Consider the following 21494-nt stretch of genomic DNA (forward strand, 5'->3'; position numbering starts at 1 on the left):
TCTCAGTCCCCGCCCGCACCCCGGCCCGGGAGCAGAAGCGACCCCCTCCCTCCCACCCCGACGGCCCCCTCCGGCTACGTACCGCGCGCACAGCTGCTGCACCCGTGCAACAGGTCTCGAAAGTGTCTTCCCCGCCTCCCCGCCCCCCACCTCCCGCCACCGTGCCCTCCCCTGCGACCCCCCCGGAGCGAGGGCCCGAGCGCAGTGGGCAGCGTCCCTCGGCCGGGCGCCCTCCCGCGTGGCCCGGTCTGCGCCCGCCGCCGGCTCCCCGGCCGCCCCTCCAGCGCCGGACGCCAGGCATTCCCTGCGGGCTCCCCTGCTCACGCTCCGCTCCCTTCCATCTTGACTTTTGCAGGAGTGGAAAGCTTTGTGAATTAGAATTTTAAATGCACCTTTGTACACACATGTGTATAACTGATGTAAAGCATCAGTCTTGCAATTCTGATCTCTTCCCCAGTACAAACTCAGCCAGTGATGTAGAAGAGCCGAATCCGAACATGGTTAAAATGTCATTTTCTCTGCACAGGAGGGAGATCTCCGTGGAGATGTTTGGTATTACAGGGGAGTTGTCTCCAATAAAAGGAAGAACTGGCTAACGGATCTATTGTGCTTATACCATTTCTAAAACCTGTTTCTCTGCAGTATCACATTAGCAAATTGTCGTCGTCCGCTGAAATACAGGACTTTACAAGTGAGTCTGAGGTCGATGAAGTGGAAGCAGCACTTTCTAATTTGGAAGTGACCCTAGAAGGTGGAAAAGCGGACAACACTTTGGTAAGGACTTTTCTGCTAACTCTGAACTGTGGCTTTGTTCTCACTGACCAATGTAGGTGACATTTTGTGTGGGGTTGTTTTTTTTTATCAGAAATAAGAGAATATTTTGTCTGAATTTGAGAAAAGAAAACATGCTGGTCATCTGACAAGCTTAAACCTAGCCACAACTGACCAGCTTTCCCCGGTCAGCTCTGTAAGGGACTATGCAGTATTCTCATTACACTAATGACAATACTATCATTTCCCGTGTCTTCTTTGGGACGAGTTGGCCTGGTATGAGAGAAAGACTGCTGGGGACTCCATTTCACTACATGGAACGTGAAATTGGTTCCTTAAGTCTAGAGAGAACCCTCAGTCTATTGTATGGGGCAGCTGTGGAAATAGAGAAAATGCCTTACAGGTAACAAAGCCTTGTTACCTATTTACCTTAGGGGTGGGGAACCTTATTTTTTGCCAAGGGCCATTTGGATATTTATAACATTATTCACAGGCCATACAAAATTATTAACTTAAAAATTAGCCTGCTATATTTGGTCAAACATTTCATTAACTCACCCCTGAGGCCTTGGCAGCACCAGACCAAGTGATTTCATGGGCCGGATGGTTCCCACCCCTGATTACCTTTCCACTGGCAAGGCTGACAGAAGTGAGGGCCTTTTTCTGGAACATTATAAACATTTCCTGAATGCTTTTGACTTTAGTAAAACGTAAAGAAGTGATACAGGGTGATGGTGTTTTGCTCCTTACCCATGCCATGTGGCTGAGTGTCAGCTTTATCATGGGAATGCCCCCCCCCCCATGCTTGATGCATTTGTTGGGTGCCACACTTTTGTTTAACTTCTTTAATCACGGAAGTGGCTTAACCACATTGATTCAGAGAGGTGGATCCATAGTAATTAGATTTTTTAAAGGTAATTGATAAAAATGAGTCACTGTATTCTTATGTATTTAATATGTGTTCGCTTATGATTAAATTCCTTAACATAGGGAGTTGGTTCGTGCCAAACTAAATACCTGAAACAAACTCAAAGCCAAGGTTCTGCAGGGAGTCAGAGCCTCCTCACGTGTACAGGAGACACCCGCCCCATGAAACTGGAGTTCTTTTTTGTCTACTTCCACCACTAAATACATACAACAGGAAAGTGTTCCTTCTTAGAATAGATGAAAGTTTCCCTCCTCCCGCCCTCAAGATATTTTCTGTCAAGGCTTTGTGATGTCAAACAATAGGCTTTTCAGTTTGAAAACAAGCACCAACCTATGCTGTAGAATGAACTTTGAACCAGGTACCTTTGGAGAGTTTAATCAGTAAACAGGTGTACGTAGAGTTACTCACTCTGATGCCCAAGTTGTAAAATACTTTTGTTTGTACGTAAAAGTAGTTGTTTCTAACTCAAATGTTTCACTTGAATGGTAGGCACAGGGCATGCTTGGTCAAATTTTTAATCTCTTTTTCTCATTTGTGTGATACGTGACATATACAGAAAAATGAAAACCAGAAATGTACAGCCTACCAAATGAGTATTAAATTCTCTCCCAAGTCACCACCAAACCAATAACCAGAACTTGGCCAGCCGCCACCACAGAGGCCCCTGCATGTGCCCCATCCCACTCCCAACCCTGCCCCACCCCATCCCCCCACCCTAAGGCAACTACTGGATGTGTGGCTAGTGTGACTGAGGAACTGAGTTTGTCATTTTATATCATTGTAATTAATTCAAATTCAAATGGCTACACGTGGTGAGTGGCTACAGCGTTGGGCAGTGCAGGTATAAAGGATCAGCACCACATGTCTAATCACTGCTTATGAAATATTACGTTTTTCCTTAGGAGGACATCACTGACATCCCTAAACTTGCAGATAATCTCAAATTATTTAGGTAAGTCATCCTTAAAGGGAAAAGGGATTACTCATAACAAAGCCTTATAGGTAAAGAGTCCGGGAGTTTAAATTGAAGATCCATTAAGCCAGCGGTTCTCAACCTGTGGGTCATGACCCCTGAAAATACATCCTGCATATCAGATATTTACATTACAATTCATAACAGTAGCAAAATTACAGTTATGAAGTAGCAACAAAAATAATTTTATGGTTGGGAGTCACCACAACATGAGGAACTGTATTAAAGGGTCGCGGCATTAGGAAGGTTGAGAACCACTGCAAGCAGATTCATGGTTCAAAGATAAGAGCGTGATCTTTGGCATCAGACAGACAATGGGCCCATACTAGCTCCACAGCACATGCTACCTGGGTGACGTTGGGAGCTGTCCTTTTGTCTCTGAGCCTCCGTTTCCTGATCTATAAAATAAGGATATACCTCCTCCTGAGTTTGTTGAGAAGATTAACACATATGAAGCACTGAGCATGGGGCCTGGCTCATAGTACATGGTGGTGTAAACATGGCCAGGGTCAGCCAGAACAAACACAGATGTCGGACTGGAGTTTCTGTGACCGTCCATCTGGGAGGCTCGACTCTGACACCATTTCCCGGTTCTTTCACAGTTTGAAAATCAATTGCCACTAGAACTTGGATCTCAGGCTTACAGGGAGATAACCTTAGTTATCTACCTATTTCTGATTAACCACTCCACCCCCCCCCAATCACCTCATGTCTATCAGAAACTGTTAAAAAGGCAGAGAAGTTTTTATTTCATGGGAAAAAAGGACTGCCATAGTTGTGATGGTGCCAAGGTGTGTTAGGATGAAAGGGATAAGGTCCCTTTGAAGTTCTATCAGTTACTGTGTCACTTCATGGTTTGTTGACTTTTAACAAACCAACACTTCCCTGGGTCATTGGCTTGAAAACCAGTTGCTTTTGATAATACAGAATGCAAAGGAAGACTTAGAAAGAATGAAAATGAATCAGGTATAAATGAGAAAAAGGAACCCAAAGGTTTGTCCCTGCGTTTCTATAGCAAGCATGTCAAACTCACAGGCTAACACGGGCCAAATAAACAAGGTTTAAGTTGATGTGGGCCGCAAAAAAACAAAAGCTTCAAATTTCATAGAAACGTAGGTTTATTTCAATAGAGACATGCTGAATACAAAGGGCTGAAATAAATGAGTCATCGTTAACGTAAAATAATAGAACATTTTAATAAAAATTAATATTTTTTCTTAAACATTAACTTACCAGATACTGAATAACTGCACAAATTAATAAGCATAATGCAAATAAACCTATTTTTCTTGTTCTCCAAAAGCAAAATATTTCCTGTTGCGCACACCAAACAAGTCAGTCCAAGACTAATGATGTAGCAATCAGCTACTAAAATATTTGCTGCAAGTATTAGTGGAGAGAAATGGTGTGCCTGCGTGTAAGGGAAATAAATGCAACACAATTATAGTAATCAGTCATTAGCAAATGTTGTAGTTCGTTATTAATAATTATGTATAACAGGATATTGTAAAAATTAAGTTATGAAATTTTTATTAAAATGTTTCTTACATACCATTATATTGACTGGGCCAGAAAATGTCTCGAGTTTGACATGCTTGTTCTACAGGTTTTCTTTTTATTTTTTTATTTTTTTTTATTTTTTTTTTAAATATATTTTATTGATTTTTTACAGAGAGGAAGGGAGAGAGATAGAGAGTCAGAAACATCAATCAGCTGCCTCCTGCACACCCCCTACTGGGGATGTGCCCGCAACCCAGGTACATGCCCTTGACCGGAATTGAACCTGGGACCCTTGAGTCCACAGGCCGACGCTCCATACACTGAGCCAAACCGGTTTCGGCAGGTTTTCTTTTTAAAATGTGATCTTAGGATGTGGTCTCAAACTAAAGGGTCATTAATAGTTGCAACCATGCATATTGTGATAGGGCTACAGAAAAGCAGTAATAATTTGAATCCACAAATACATCTTCATAAATCCTATATAATAAAAGTCTAATATGCTAAGTGAGCAACGTTTTCTGGCCCCCAAAGATATCACTGTTAGAAATCTTCCCCCAAAATAGAGTCTATATAGATTAGCTATAGATTTCAGTGCTTTCCATGGCTCACTGGGAATTCTCCGGTGATTTCTCTTAAGGGTCAAGAGGAAACTACAGAAGAGGTTACCTACTTTGATATCTGATATTTATGTCTGACAACTTGAAGGTTATGCAGGTCACAATGACTGTTTCTTCAGATCTAAGAAGTGTATGGAAATTTTATATGTCATAGATTCATGGATGTTTCTCACAATTATTATTATTATTATCTATTTAGCACTTATTAATTACCTCTACATCTCAGAGCAACCCCCATTTCTCATTTTTAGAAATGACTTGGCAATTTGCAAATTGTTTTTAAAAATAAAGCATATGTTGTTTGAAAGAATGTCTTGATGTGCTTGAAATTTTCAATGTTTCCTACATTTCTGCATGTTGTTTCAACATTTCCCATACTTTCATTTGCAGGCCCAAGAAGCTAATATTAAAAGCTTTCAAACAATATTGGTTCGTCTTTAAAGACACGTCTATAACCTACTTTAAAAATAAGGAACTTGAAGAAGGAGAACCAGTAGAAAAGTTAAATCTTAGAGGTAAGTGGGCTACATCGCTGTGGCTTGTCATGACCCAGCAAGCAGATGAAAGCCAAGACTTCTACCCAGGGAAGCGAGGTTGACTTCCAGTGTGCCCCTGTGTTCAAAAGGCCCCTGCCCACAGCTCCGGCCCCGCCTGGCACATGGACCTGGAATGTGCTTTAGTAAACATGGTTATTTATAGTCTGCAGTTTCTTCTTTCCCAGTGTGTTCAAATCTATGAAGTGGTGGTAATTGGTGTCATAAGTATAATACATTGTAGGCTCCTGATAAGCTTTCTGAATTTCAGAACAGTAATGTTTAATTCAACGAACAGTTATGTTTAACTCAATGTTGCTTTAATGCCTACTCTAATTTCTGAAAGTGACTGTGAGTGTTCTGGTAACTCTATTAGTTGAAATATTTTATTAACCCTACACTCAATTCCCTTATCGTTGTGGCAATCAGAGAATTTCCTGGGTTTTGAGTTATTTTGAAGTTCATATTCATAATTGTTCCTATGAGTTAGTTCGCATTCATAATGGTTCTTATAGGTTAGGATAGCCAAATCAATCTTAAAACTGAATTCAATTGATTATATATTCTTTAAAATCATAAAAGAAAATATTTTTCTCTATCCATGTTACTTGTTTGTAAGTCTTATCTACTTAGCCTTTAATTAATGTTATCAGCTTGCTCCTCCATTTTTTAGAAGAGAACAAAATTTAAGAGGCTTATTTCAAAGTCTTTCTTTTAGATGCACACCTGATATTTATTTAGTACATTCTCCACAACTCAGTTGTGACCCTGCCTTTTGTTATTCAGGCTGTGAAGTTGTGCCAGATGTGAATGTAGCAGGAAGAAAATTTGGAATCAAGTTACTAATCCCTGTTGCTGATGGTATGAATGAAGTGTATCTGAGATGTGACCATGTAAGTAAAACCATACAAACGTTCAGTCATTTCACCTTAATTAAACCTAAGGACAAACCATCTGAGGTATTTTCTCAAATGAGAACACTATTGTATCGGTCAGCTATTGTTTTGTAACAACCACAAAAATCACAATGACATATCCCAATAAACACTTGTTTCTGAAACATCTGCAGTAGGCCGGGGGTGGATGAAGCAGGCTGGTGTCAGCAGGGCAGATCTGGCTAAGCTTGGCTCTCCACTGCAGTTTGAGCTCATTGATTTATTCTAAGTCCTGAGCCACCTGGGGAGGCTCTTCTCACAATGATGGCAGGAATGCAAGAAAGCAACTGGAAACAGATGAGACCTCCTAACATGGCGGCTTGCAATTGGTCATTTCCACCCTTATTCCACTGGCCAAAGCAAGCCTCGTTGCTGGGCCCAACATCAAGTGGGGGTAATTACACTCTGGCTGTAGTGGGAGGGACTGTAAAATTACATGGCAACGGGTGTGGAGATTGAGGCCAGTAAGTCAATGGACCACACCTACTGTTGCTCTGAAGAATTTCACTCTTCAGCTGTATCCCCTCAGCTTCTAGGACCACTCCTCTTTACTCCCTAAGGTTAGAAAAATGCAGACAGATAGGAGGCACCCTCTCTGGTTCAGAGCTCATCAATGGACCTGATTCCTACTGTGGGCTTAGTCTTTACTAACGATAGGCCAGGGTAGAAATAATATAGGAAATCAGTTCATGATTTTTTTCTTGTTCTGTCAGAGAGATCAGATGTGATCTGAAAATGGAAATCTATATCAAGGAAGGCTGTCTGGTACTTGCGGGTTTCAGCTTTCTGTGCTCCATAGCACACATTCTTGGTTCATCTTTAAATTCGTGGAATTTAGCAAGACTGACATTGCTATTCTCTAGCCCCTTAACTAGACATTCAACACAAGAATCAAAGGCCATTGTTGGGTGTTAAGTTAGGTGAATAATGGCCACTCAGAACATATGCCACTTTAATCTTTCTATGCTTGGAAGGTGACAGTTTTGTATTATAAAGATGAAAGCCCAAGTCCTGCTATTCCCAGGACTTGAACTTGCTTCTCAGCCCTCCTGTGTTTGCTGCAGGAGAATCAGTATGCCCAGTGGATGGCTGCCTGTATCTTGGCATCGAAGGGCAAAACCATGGCAGATAGCTCCTACCAGCCAGAAGTCCTCAACATTCTTTCCTTTCTGAGGATGAAAAACCGAAACTCAACATCTTCTGTGGCTTCCGGTCCTGAAAACATGGACATGAACCCGGAATGTTTTGTGTCACCCCGGTGTGCAAAAAAACACAAGTCTAAACAGGTACTGCTAATCTTGTTGGGGTAATGGTTTGCAGTGAATTCTGTCTTTTCTGAAATAAAATGAGGAATTAAAATGATTGAGGCTATCATCATGAAAAATCAGTTAATGGGCAAATTTGACTATAGACTGGGTGTTAGATGATATTAAGAAATTATTGTTAATTATGTTAGAGGTAACTGTACTAATTGAATATAGCAATATGCCCTGATATAGTTTAATTAAAAATAAGGCCCTAGCCCAGTGTTTCTCAACCTTCTGGCCCTTTAAATACAGTTCCTCATGTTGTGACCCCAACCATAAAATTGTTTTCATTGCTACTTCATAACTGTAATTTTGCTACTGTTATGAATCGTAAAGTAAATATCTGATATGCAGGATGGTCTTACTCGACCCCTGTGAAAGGGTCGTTTGACCGCCAAAGGGGTCACGACCCACAGGTTGAGAACCGCTGCCCTAGACGGTTTGGCTCAGTGTATAGAGTGTCGGCCTGCAGACTAAGGGTCCCAGGTTCAATTCCGGTCAAGGGCACATGCCCAAGTTTCTGGCTCCATCCCCAGTAGGGGGCATGCAGGAGGCAGCCAATCAATGATTCTTTTTCATCATTGATGTTTCTGACTCTCTCCCTCTCCCTTCCTCTCTGAAATCAATAAAAATATTTTTAAATAAATAAATAAAATGATTTAGTCCCTACAAATTAAATTTTTTAATTATGCTTCCATAAGCATGGGTTAAAAAGTCAAACAGATAAACGGAATCAAGTAGACCCATTCCATGGACACCCCAATACCCCAGAAAGAGGAACCCAGAACTCTCCATCTGCATGAACCTTAGAAGCTCTTGTGTTGGTTGATCTAGTTTCAGTTTCTCCCTGGGGATTTACATGAGAGAGAGAGAGAGAGAGAGAGAGAGAGAGAGAGAGAGAGACAGCACGCAGGGGGGAGAATATGAATGAGAATGACTCGTATTTGAAAAGCTGCAGGTGGATCTCCCTTTTATTTTTCTCACAGTGACCTGGAACTAATCGGATGGTTATAGAGCAGTCAGTGCATGCTAAGGAGAGTTTGACGTCTCTTGTCTCTGTTTAGCTGGCAGCCCGGATTATGGAGGCCCACCAGAACGTGGCCCAGATGTCCCTGGTTGAAGCCAAGCTGCGGTTCATTCAGGCATGGCAGTCTCTACCCGAATTCGGCCTCACCTATTACCTTGTCAGGTGATTACAATGTTCACTTGCATCTCTCACTTTCCTTTCCATTTTAAGTGGTTTTCTTGGAACCGTTCATTCTCACTTACTCTGGGTGTAGAACTCTTTATTTTTAGAATACTGCCCTTTCACAAATGGCCCAAAACTTTTGGCTGCTCAAAAACATCTTCTGTACCTCTGTCCAAGGTGCCAATACCCATGAATCTTATAAAAGGTGGGAAAGGAAATTTGGTCCGTTTAGATTCTAAACTTTAGAATAACAACATTTGCAAAACCACAGAGAGAAATCACCCATTGATTTTATGAAATCTGTAACCTCCTTTCTGGTCAAGTTTCCCCCACTAGACTATAAGCTCCATGAAGTCAGGGATTTTCCATCCATTTAGGTCACTGCTATCGTCTCGGTGCCTAGAAGGGTGCCTGGCATACACAATTGGTGCTAATTTTGAATTAATTAATTTGACTCCCTTTTATTTTTTTTAATATATGTTTTATTGATTTTTTACAGAGAGGAAGGGAGAGGGATAGAGAGTCAGAAACATCAATGAGAGAGAAACATCAATCAGCTGCCTCCTGCACACTCCCTACTAGGGATGTGCCCGCAACCAAGATACATGCCCTTGACCGGAATCAAACCTGGGACCCTTCAGTCCACAGGCTGACGCTCTATCCACTGAGCCAAACCGGTTAGGGCGACTCCCTTTTATTTTGCTTTCCTCTAAAGCAGTGGTTCTCAACCTTGGCTGCACATTAGAATCACCTGGGAATCTTTTTTTTTTTTAAATATATTTTATTGATTTTTTACAGAGAGGAAGGGAGAGAGAGAGAGAGTTAGAAACATCGATGAGAGAGAAACATCGATCAGCTGCCTCCTGCACATCTCCCACTGGGGATGTGCCCGCAACCCAGGTACATGCCCTTGACCGGAATCGAACCTGGGACCTTTCAGTCTGCAGGCCGACGCTCTATCCACTGAGCCAAACCGGTTTCGGCTTGGGAATCTTTTTAAAATCCTGATTTCTGGGCCTCATCCTCCGGAAATTCTGTTTCTTTGTTATGGGGTGGGGCCACAACATTAGTAACAAAGAAACAGAATTTCCGGAGGACGAGGCCCAGAAATCAGGATTTTAAAAAGATTCCCAGGTGTTTCTAATGTGCAGCCAAGGTTGAGAACCACTGGTCTAAAGTCAGTTTCACTTAAAGAATGCCTTTGGGACAGTGTTAATTCTCTCTATTGTCATATTCTCTAGATCACAATAAAAATGCCCTTCTATCGAAAGATAACCCTTCATTGTCCATTTTTCATAGATGATTTAGAAATGTTGCTATTATTTATCTTTAAAAAGTCGTATGTGAATAAACAGCATATTACAAGAAGCAGTTACTTCTTTTAATTATCTTTTTCAGATTTAAAGGAAGCAAGAAAGATGACATTCTGGGAGTTTCATATAATAGGCTGATTAGAATCGATGCAGCCACTGGGGTTCCAATTACAACATGGAGATTCGCCAACATGAAACAGTGGAATGTAAATTGGGAAATCCGGCAGGTAAAGTGAAAGCTTCGGGTATATTTGGTGTTGAGCCTATAAATGTGTGCCCTCAAAATTGCAGATTATTCTGATTTTAAAAGCTGTTCTTATATTTAGAACTCAGAAACCACAAGCATGTGGCCATTGTCTGCTAAAATAACCACAGGCAATTCTGGGCAGTTTCCTAACAAGTACAGATCATAAATGCCTTTGAATTACCCCACTAGTTGGCTTAGTCTCCATACAGATTCTAAAATTGCTGAGCAGTTTGATTCATTTCCTTCAACTCACCATGGGATTATATAAGACTTAGCAGAAACTACATGAGCTGTAACTGTCACCCAAAATAAATCCAAAAATCGGACTGGCTGCCAAAATGTCTAACTGGTGGAGGGCTCTGAGTCTCCGTTGCCCACCTGGAGAGCATTCCGGACCCCAAAGGGGAAAAACGCTAGAGAAGCAAGTTTAGGAATTCTCCAGCTCTCAGCACCCCATTGTCCACACCTAGGGAACTGAGTTCCGGCCAAGGCTATATCATGGGAATTCTAGGTGAAGTTAGAGCACCTTAGCATCCTGCTGGTATGGGATCTCTCTTCCCTCCTTTCCTCATTTTTCCAGCAGAAAACATTCAATGTAGAGGCATGGTAAGAGACTCACACTTTTTTTTATTAAGGAGAGAAGGAGACAGAGAGAGATCAATTTGTTATCTATGCATTCACTGGTTGCTTCTTGTATGTGCCCTGACCGGAGGTCGAACCCACAACCTTGCCGTATCAGGATGATGCTCTAACCAACTGAGCTACCCGGACACTCACACTTTTTTTTTTTTAAGAACTATGGATTCCTGTCAGCAGAGTTGTTAACCATGTGGGTGCTCATTTTTTAGAATGAAGGTCTGAGATTAGATGACTTCCAAGGGAGTGGTTCTAAAATTGTGTTGCATATTAGGATTGCCTGGGAGTTTTAAAATACCACTGTCCAGGCCAAATACCACTGCCCAGGCCACTCCCAAGACCAATTAAAGCTGCATGTCTAGGGCAGTAGCTGGGCATCAATCATTTTTAAAGGGCCTCAGGTGATTGCAATGGGCCTCCACGCTTGAGAACTCTTCATGTTTCTTCTAGTGCTGAGAGTTTATGACTCTCAGCTGGGAAGGGGTGAGGGCAGGGGCTGGAGGAAATTTCAGGTGGACCTTTTACTCTCCATTAAAGTCTGTAATATACCTTCCCTTTGACACCGGGAGTGCTTAAAAAGTCCCACATCTAAACAAGAGACAGACAGAAAGTATGTGTGTGTGTTGGGAGTTCAGAGTGTTTTGCGCCCTAGCTGGTTTTGCTCAGTGGATAGAGCATCGGCCTGCGGACTGAGGGTCCCGGGTTCAATTCCGGTTATGGGCACATGCTCAGGTTGTGGGCTTAATCCCCAGTAGGGGGGGCATGCAAGCGGCAGCTCATCAATGATTCTCTCTCATCGTTGATGTTTCTATCTCTCTCTCCCTCTCCTTTCCTCTCTGAAATAAATAAAAATATTTTTAAAAAATAAAAATAGTGTTTTGCCAAAGTTGACACCACAAGAGGGCGCAGAGAGCAAAGATGTTTTCTGTAAGGGCAAGTGGTGGGTTTTTTTGTAGGATTTGGGGAGAAATCCATCCGTCAGCTATCTCAGTAGTCCTCAGCTCTGGGGCCCTCTCCAGCAAAGCAGCTTCTTTCTCATCTTTCCGTGTCAGAGGTTAAGCTTCCCTGTGCTTCCTCTTCCAGGTGGCGATCGAGTTTGACCAGAACGTCTCCATTGCGTTCTCCTGCCTGAGTGCAGATTGCAAGGTGGTGCATGAATACATCGGTGGCTACATTTTCTTGTCCACCCGCTCCAAGGGCCAGAATGAAACACTGGACGAGGACCTGTTCCACAAGTTGACGGGCGGTCAGGAATGAAGCAAAGCTGGCCTGCTGGGCCTACACACAGAGGGCATGCCAAAGGCGGTCCTTCCCGGACAGTGGGATCCGTGGCTTGACTGTGTATAGATTCCAGACTGACAGACAATGCATATTCACCACCATCACTCAGATCCTTGCCTCATTTCAAACACAGTGCCTACCACTACCACCCCCTTTTGCTTGCTTTGCCCTGTGCTGTGAGCAGTGGGAGGAGCCTCAGTTGCCTTTTCTGTAAAATGGGAGGGTGGGAGAAAGGGTAGTGCTCTAAGATTACTGTAAGGCCCAGCCTATAGCTTCAGCTCTGTGACTTACAGAACCTGCAAGTGAATGGCCAGAAGTTGTTTCTGTGCTTATCTGCTCCATTGCTAAGTCAGCGTAGAAAGCCAACTTTAAAAGCACATGTAGCAAGAGAAAATCTATCCCACAAACTCAGGTATGAAAAGAAATAGGTCATTCCTTAACAACTGCTTTTAGCTCCCATCTTATGGTGGAGGGAATCCACACATACACATTTTCCATGAAGGTCAAGGTCTAGGGGAGTGGAGAGAAGAGAGGTGGGATTTTCTGATACCAGTTGGTGACAAGGGGTCAAAATAGTGGCCCTCAATGTCATCAGCCCACAGTGACTTTTGCCAAGGTGACCACGGACTCATCTGGTTTGGACATTGGTCCTCTCAGATTACTTCTGCATCCCACAAGTCCCATTCCAATCTAAGGATCCCTCGACCACCTGTATATCCTCGATGACATGGGTGACATGGGTACAGGGAACCTATTCCTCAACTCAGCCCCATGTCTCCACTGCTTCTACTCTGGGTTGGGGCTCAGGAAGACAGGCCCAAATCTCTCTGTTCATAAAACCACCTCCCCACATCCAGCTTCCAGTGAGGTCCCCACCCAACTGGCCACAAAGAGAAGGACAGGACACAGGCCTGGCCACTGGCTTCCATCTGCACAGCCTTTGTCTGGTCTTGGGGGCAGGGAAGCCTTGCCCTTATCACTCATCAGTGTTCTCCTGGATTTGGTGTCTGTTTATAAGACTTCTGGCCTTTCCCCTTAAAGGTCTTGGCTTTCTTAAATCAAAAGCCAATTATAGACTTCTTTTCTCTCTGCCTTAAGAAACAAGTGTAGACCAATTAACAGCTGCCTCAGTTTTCATTTTCTGGTTCAGTTTGTCAGCACTGGGAGGAGTGGGTTTTGAGAAGATGAAAAGCAATACCAAGGGTAGAGGGAAATATCAGATAGTATTTTATTATTTTTTTATAGCATTCTTCTGTCACACAAAGGACTTGGGTTGCCAAGGGAAGGCAGGGGCTCCATTTCCATTTTGAAATTCTCTAAGATGCACATTCCAGGGGACCTGGCCAGAATTCAGATGCCAGAATACTCAGCCAGCTGTTTCTGTATTTCCCAGCACAACCTTTTTTTATTATTATAGACTGGAGGCCCGGTGCGCGAAATTCATGCACTGGGGTGGGGGTGGGGGTAATCCCTCAGCCCAGCCTACACCCTCTCCAATCTGGGACCCCTCAGGGGATGTCCGACTGCCGGTTTAGGCCTGATCCCACAGGGCAGTTGGGATCCTAACCGCTCACCTGCCTGCCAGCCTGATCGCCCCCTAACCACTCCCCTGCTGGCCTGATTGACACCTAACTGCTCCCCTGCCGGCCCGATTACCCCCAACTGCCCTCCCCTGCAGGCCTGGTCCCTCCCCCCCCCCCAACTGCTTTCCCCTGCAGGCCTGGTTGCCCCCAACTGCCCTCCCCTGCTGGCCATCTTGTGACAATGTGGGGGCGACCATCTTGTGATGACATGGGGGTGGCCATCTTGTGATGACGTGAGGGTGGCCATCTTGTGACACGAGGGCATGAGGGTCAATTTGCATATTACCTCTTTATTATATAGGATTTCAGAGAGGAAGGTAGAGATAGGAACATCAATGATGAGACCTAGCCTGCAACCCAGGCATATGCCCTGACCCGGAAACCCAGGACCTCCTCGTTTATAGGTCAACGCTCAACCACTGAGCCATGGCAGCAGGACGCCAGCACAGCCTTTTGAAAAGAGATGTCTGGATTCTTGGAACCACAGTGAGACAGCCTTGGATAGGGACCCCCGGGCCTGTCACTGACATTTCTTTCAGCCTCTCCTTAGAGGTGAATGTGAATGAGCACTCCCCTGGCGCCAGCTGGACTTCTGAGGCCCGCCTGCAAAGCTCGGAGGAGGCTTAGGCACTTGGAAAGAACTTCATATGAAATGTTTTCTATATAAACAAGTGCTGAGCTCACTGTGTTAAACTTGGTATTGGTCATTTCTGGAGAGTCCTGGGCTCTATTATTTTATAACCTAGTCAGGTCTTTAAGATGATGATGGGCCCTACATTAAAAGAATGCTCCTTGCCCTGGCTAGTTTGGCTCAGTGGATAGAGTGTCAGCCTGCAGATGGAAGGGTCTCAGGTTCGAATTCCTACAAGGGCACGTACCTTGGTTGCAGGCTCAATCCCTGGCCAAGGTTGGGCACATGTGGGAGGCAAGCAGTCAATGTGTCTCTCTCACCTTGATGTTTCTGTGTGTCTCCCCCTGCCTTCCACTATTTCTGACAATGGAAAAAATAACCTCAGGAGAGAAATTACAAAAAAATAAAAAAGAATGCTGCTTGATGCACCAGCCTGCAGCCGAGTGCAGCTCTGCATCACTTACCAAAGCCAGACCTGCAGTATGGCCCTCTTCCTTAGCTTTTCAGGCTTGTCTGGAATTGCCATGGAAATGCCGAAAGAACCTGTTTCAACCAAACTTTCAGGGAACATCTCTCCCACGACTACACAGCCACATCCCAAAGGAATAACCAAGTGTGACATTAAAACCTTAAATGCTGCTGCTATTCCAAGGAGGACTTTTTTTTTTTTTTACTTTGGGTGCAAAAGGTCATCTGATGACTTCTGATAACATTTTAAATTAACGTGTGCCTTTCAACCCCTTTTGCTTTCTTGTCTACCCTGCATTGGGAAATCTGCCCTTTTTGTTGTTTTTATGACTTTTCTAATTAAATGGTTTGTATGAATTTGAGTATGGTCTCGTGTGCTCTCTCCAGTCCGCTGTCTCTAACCAATATTTTCCTCTGTTATAAAGAAGGAGTGCAGCTTTCAGGTTTAACGTGTGATTTTCCTCACAGTTCTGAGATTTGAGCTCGTTCTCCCTAGGGAGAACTGACTTCGAAATCTGTTGGTTTCAACTCCGTTCTCCTTGACCTTCACCAGATTTCCTGACATGTCCTGGGCTCTTTCGTTCCGGGTCTGCTTCTTAGAAATCATGCCAGAGAGCAAGGAAATACCCAGAGGCAGGGGAGCATCAGAGGGCCTCTGATTTGATGGCCAAGTGTCAAGGGCATTTCTTTGATGTATTAATAGATGGTCCATATGGGCCATGCACCTCTTCATGAACTTCTCACATCAATCCATAGGGGGCAGGAACCGTTTGCCTTCTTATTTCACGAAGGAGAACACAGGCTCAGCCAGGTTGGGGGTGGAGTGGGGTGCATTGAGGGAAAAGGTGAAGGGACTAAGAAGTACAACTTGGCAGTAACAAAATAGTCATGGGAATGTAAAGTCCAGCACAGGGAATATAGTCAATAATATTATAACAACTGCATCATGTCAGGGGGGTACTAGACTTATGGGGGAGCAGGTTACTTCATAAGTTATATAAATGTCTAACCACTATACCTGAAACAGATAATATTGAATGCTAACTGTAATTGGAAAAAAATAATAACAGTGAAGTAACTTTACCCAAGGCAACACCACCAGTAAGCAGTGGAACTGATTCAAAACCAGGTTTGTCTTAACTCCCAAAACCACTAAGTTTAAACCAGAAAACCCCACCCTTCCATTCCCAGCGCTACTCAGCCTTGAAATGCCTGCGCCCAGCCCCAGCCCCAATGCAGGCTTCCCCTGAGTTAGTCCCCGAAGCCCTCACTGGTAGGAGAGAGCACGGTGTTGGGGATTGGCTGCCCCAGAGTTAACGGAGGCCCAGGTGGGTCAGAAAGGTCTGGGAGCCAGAAAAGTGAGTTCCCTAGAGAGTATTTTATTTATGATTCCGGGTAAGTTTGGTTTTCAGCGCCAAAGTCAAAAAGGGAAGCAAATGAGTCTTTCATTTAAAAAAACTCATCTTTTGCCCTGACCTGTTTGGCTCAGTGGAGAGAGCGTTGGCCTGAGGACTGAAGGGTCCCAGGTTTGATTCCAGTCAAGGGCACTTACCTTGGTTGCGGGCACCACCCCAGTAGGAGGTGTGCAGGAGGCAGCTGATCAATGTTGCTCTCTCATCGATGTTTCTAACTCTCTATCCCTCTCCCTTCCTCTCTGTAAAAATCAATAAAATATGTATTTTTTTAAATAAATAAATAAACTCATCTTTTATTTGTAGGCATTAGAAGCCAAGACATCTTGCAATATTTCTAAAATCATTAAAATCTTGCCCAGCGAGCATGGCTCAATGGTTGAACATCAACCTATGGACTGGGAAGTTACGGTTCGATTCCCGGTCAGGGCACAGGTTGTGGGCTTGCTCCCCAGTGTGGGGTGTGCAGGAGGCAGCAAATCAATGATTCTTTCTCATCATTGATGTTTCTATCTCTCCCTCCTTTCTCTGAAATCAATAAAAATATTTTTTTAAATAAATCATTAAAAGCTTTTTAAATTATAACTTCTTTTTCACTTCAGTACATTTTACATCTCATTCATTTTCATTATTTTCCCACACAGTTGTGATTGTCGTGCCTGCCCTACCCCTTACACCCCCAAAACTCTGGGGAAGGGCCAGGGTGGGAGGGAGCATTCTTCTTTGCTATTTCACCCTCCTTTTCCCTTTATGCCTCCTACCTCCAGGGGCTTTTGGGTCCTGGAAATCATGGATGGGAAAACTAAATGTCAGCACCTGGCCTTTCCTTGTGTGAAAGTGTCCCATCCCCTTTCTCAGCACCTGGTACTCACTGGAGCTGTGGAAATACCGAGTGCCCTCAGGAGAGACAGAACACCAGCCTGCTCCCATTCTCTGTCCTCACAATGCCTGTGCTGGCCCTGAACTCCCGCTGTCCTTGGGATGGTAGGTTCTCAGACTTCCTTAGAGCGAACCCTTCTTGCTGAATGAAGGGCAGGATCTAGTAAGCTACCCTTGAGCCTGGAGTTCCATGGGAGCCACTCAAGATAACGCCAGATTAGATGATTTAGAAAAAGTCTCCCCACATTTGCCCACATATCCCATGACACATCAAGACTCAGTTGCCTCAGAAGAGCCCCTATGAATTAAAACAAACAAAAACAATGGCAATTAAAGGTTTATCTTTAGACTCACTAATGCTCCCAACTAATAACTGTAGACAGATTCTTTTCACTAAGTAAACTGCCTTCCTTCCTCTGACTTCTATGTGACCTTGAAGACCCATGATTCCCCTTTGTGCCTCAGTTTCTTCAGCTGTCAAAGAGGGAAAATCCGAGAGCCACTTTCCTTTAGGGGACCTCTGAATAATGAAGGTTGACTGGAAACTTAGGATATTATTTCTATTCTTCTGCCAGTGAAAGTTGAGGGGGAAGGCCTTTGGCTGCTCCTTGAGATCCCTGGGATGCAAAAGGGTGCCCTGCAGAGGAGGCAGAATCATTTGAGAAGAGCTCAGAGTCTCAAAGGAGGGGAGGGTTCAAAGCCCCAAGCCTGCGTTGTCTGATTCAGAGCCTTAGTGACCCCAGGACAGGGCCCAGGACAGGAAGGCAAGTGAGGTTACAAAAAAATAAATAATTTTTAGAAACTACATATAGGGGTGTGTGTGTGTGTGTGTGTGTGTGTGTGTGTTTGAGAAAAGAGTAGGGCTCTACACATAGGCACAAGTGTTGGTGATGGGGTACCTGGTTTGGACTGGTAAAGAACACCCCACTTATGCCCACTATGGCTATCAGGAGAGAGCAAGGACACTCTTTCAGGCAATGCTATGGAAGGTCAGAGAGCCAATGCTGCAATAGTGGGGTACTCCAGGAGCTGGGTAGGTTTGAGGATGGAGGTCTGATGAAGTGCTTACAAAGGGGCCCTGGAGCCCTGGCCAGTGGTTAGAGTGCCAGCTGGCGGACCAAAGGGTTGAAGGGTCAATTCCAGGTCAAGGGCACGTACCTCAGTTGCAGGCTCCATCCCTGGCCCTGGTCCGGGCATATTCAGGAGGCAACCAATCGATGTATCTCTCTCACATTATTTCTCTCTCTCTCTCTCTCTTTCTCTCTCTCTCTCCCCTTTCTCTCCATTTAAAAAAAAAAATCAATGGAAAAAATCCTCAGGTGAGGATTTAAAAAAAAAAAAGTCAAAGGGGCTCAAGATCTCTGTGCTACCCCTAACTTCCTCAAATGTTCCCAAAGAACCAGGCCAGCCCATATGACCTATGCTATCTTAATAAAGGTAGCAGAATCAGTGTTTCTTCCTAGGAGTTATAAAGCCCACACATCCAACTTCAAAATGGGAACGCTGCCTTCCCCACCATGGCACTGGGCTATTGGAAAAAATATTTAAGGGAATGATACAAAGATGTTTTTAAAATGAGAAAATGCCCAGCTGGCTGAGCGTCAACCTATGAACCAGAAAGTCACGGTTCAATTCCCGGTCAGGGCACATGCCCAGGTTCAGATCTGCTGCATGTGTCTTATTCTGTGCCCATGTGTTACCTGGGAGCCCTGTTTTCACAGTAGATGGCAGGAGTGCAAGAGGCCAGCCAAATTGTATTAGCACATTGGAGGCCTCTGCTCACATCATACCCACTAGTATCCCATTGGCCAAAGGGAGTCCTATGGCCAAGACCACATCAGTGGGGCAGGAATATACACTACTCACAGTGGGAGGGGTGCAAGTATTTGCTGAACAATAACCCAACTATCACACAAACTATCATATTTCTACATGATAACATGTAGAAAACAACTACAAAAATACTTCTATGTTATCATTCAAAATAAAAATACTTTACATTTATATTACAGTTTATAGTTTTTTTAAAAAATATATTTTTATTGATTTTAGAGAGGAAGGGAGAGGGAGAGAGAGATAGAAACATCAATGATGAGAGAGAATCATTGTTCACTGCCTCCGGCATGACCCACACTGGGGATTGAGCCCACAACCCAGGCATGTGCCCTGACCGGGAATTGAACCGTGACTTTCTGGTTTATTTTTTTCCCACCTTCACCCATTTTCCCCATCCGATGCCCCCATTTCTGTCAAGCATAGTTTGTTCTCCATTTCTATGAATTTGTTTTTTTTAGATCCCACATGTAAGTGAATCATAGAGTATTTGTCCTTTTCTGTCTGTCCTATTTCACTTAGTATAATACCCTCAAGGTCCATCCATGTTGTCTCAAATGGCAAGATTTCCTTCTTTTTATAGCTAAATAATATTGCATTGTAATGTGTACCACGTTTGCTTTATCCATTCATCCATTGATGAACACTTAGGTTGGTTGCATGTCTTGGCCATAGTGAATGATGATGCAATGAACACGGGGGTGCAGATACCTCTTCAAGGTAATTGTTTCATTTCCTTCTATAAATACCCAGAAGTGGAATTGCTGGATCATTTGGTAGCTCTATCTTTAATTTTTTGAAGAACCACTCTACTGTTTTCCATAGTGGCTGCACCCAATTACATCCCCATTTTAAGATATTTTCTTGCTTGTTTTTCTAATCCAATCTAGTAAATTCTCTTACGGATTCTAAAACTAATCATGTTTTCACCATAGCCCCAAATTAAGCACATTAGTCTGGTCAAAAAGAAATTAAAACAACACAAGAGGAAAATCCAAGCTCCAGTTTGAGAGTATGTGTCTCCTCATCTGCAAAGCAAGGGTTTGGGTTGTATGGTTTCTTGTAGCCCTTTGTACTCCAACATTCTTTGATTATGGTCCATTTGCCCCCACAATCAGGTACATCCAGGTACATCTTCCACTCTGATGTAACAATCCAGGGTCTTTGCACCATTCATGTGCTTTTCTTCCAAATCTGCCACCACGCTACCAACTCGGCACCACTATCTGAGTCAGGCCACAGAGTTCTATAGCTTTGATTTTGGGGCAGGTTGACGGGTTGCCAAGGCACTCAAATATGCCCCAGGGACAAAAATGATACTAAGAGGTTAAATGACCATGCCAACCAATGTTAGAGCAAGTGAAATCAGCCTTCTGCCTCCCCAAAGAGCAGTCTTACAATAATAGAGCTAATGTTACATAGCTAAAAGAATTAGAATGCTAACATGTGTGAAGGTCTATCACTTGTACTTCCCATGAGTTCTCTCGACTCAACTGGGGGTAAGGTAGGTATCATCAGCACCATTGTACAAATTAAGAAAGTGCAGTGGTGTGCTGGTTAATGTTTCATAATGCTACTAGAGGCCTGGTGCACAAATTCATTCATGGGTGGGGTCCCTCGGCCTGGCTGGCAATCGAGGCCTATTGGGGGCCAGCCAGCTGGGAGGAGGGACACCAGGAGGTTGGCCAGCAAGTGGGGGAGGAAGGGGCCATGGGAAGTTGGCAGCCGGTCCCCGCATTGGGGCCGATCGGGGGTGCCAGCTGGGGGCCATGAGAGGTTGGCTGTGGGAGTGCACTGACCACCAGGGGGCAGCTTCTGCGTTGAGCGCCTGCCCCCTGATGGTCAGTGCGCATGATAGCGACTGGTCGACCAGTCATTCCGGTTGTTCCAGTTGTTCGGTCGCTTAGGCTTTTATATATATAGATTGGTGGAAGGGAGCACCAATTTGCCAATTTCCATATTATAAATACTCCCACCACAGCCAAGACACCAATATGACATCAGTGAACACAGAACTGGAAAGAGGTTAAAAACACCCAGCTTGACTGGGACAAGCCAGCTTTAGCACACACCGGAATTGTGTACAGAAAAGTCAACAACTTGTCAAGGTCACCCAACTAGAATGTGTGAAGCAAGGATTTGAACTTAGACCTTCTGACCTGAGCTATGCTCTTTAGCACCACTCTTGATAGTGCCACATGAATGGCAAGGGCTCTTGAGCTAAGAGCTCAAGAACATATTTGGGTAAGGACTACCATAGACATTTTGCCTCCAATTATATTATACCAGATTTCAAAGGCCAAAGGAGTAAAAATTTCTACTACAAAAATCTTCAGATCCCAACTGCTGGCCCACTTGTCTAAATATGACATTTGATTGCAAATCTGGGTCAGAGGTGGAGTTCAGGAGGGGAGGAAAGAGTTCTGCCTTCTGCCCAACAGAGCAGACACCAGACTGT

At 44.0% G+C, this 21494-nt stretch overlaps 1 protein-coding gene across 2 annotated transcripts in view; it reads left to right on the forward strand.

Annotated features, from left to right (window-relative positions):
• FERMT1 (FERM domain containing kindlin 1) overlaps positions 1 to 15274 on the forward strand; it is a 33225-nt gene extending 17951 nt beyond the window's left edge. For both annotated transcript variants that reach the window (XM_070419932.1, XM_070419933.1), the window contains exons 8-15: positions 643 to 774; positions 2602 to 2651; positions 5180 to 5304; positions 6109 to 6215; positions 7322 to 7543; positions 8629 to 8753; positions 10152 to 10293; positions 12033 to 15274. In XM_070419932.1, coding sequence (XP_070276033.1) covers positions 643 to 774; positions 2602 to 2651; positions 5180 to 5304; positions 6109 to 6215; positions 7322 to 7543; positions 8629 to 8753; positions 10152 to 10293; positions 12033 to 12206 — 1077 coding nt within the window. In that variant the 3' untranslated portion in view covers positions 12207 to 15274. The remainder of the gene's footprint in view (positions 1 to 642; positions 775 to 2601; positions 2652 to 5179; positions 5305 to 6108; positions 6216 to 7321; positions 7544 to 8628; positions 8754 to 10151; positions 10294 to 12032) is intronic.
• Positions 15275 to 21494: the final 6220 nt, after the last annotated feature.

The sequence above is a fragment of the Myotis yumanensis genome, unplaced genomic scaffold (assembly GCF_028538775.1).
Source record: "Myotis yumanensis isolate MYYU_CA2020_CCGP unplaced genomic scaffold, mMyoYum1.0.hap1 SCAF_7, whole genome shotgun sequence".
In the NCBI taxonomy this organism is placed as follows: domain Eukaryota; kingdom Metazoa; phylum Chordata; class Mammalia; order Chiroptera; family Vespertilionidae; genus Myotis; species Myotis yumanensis.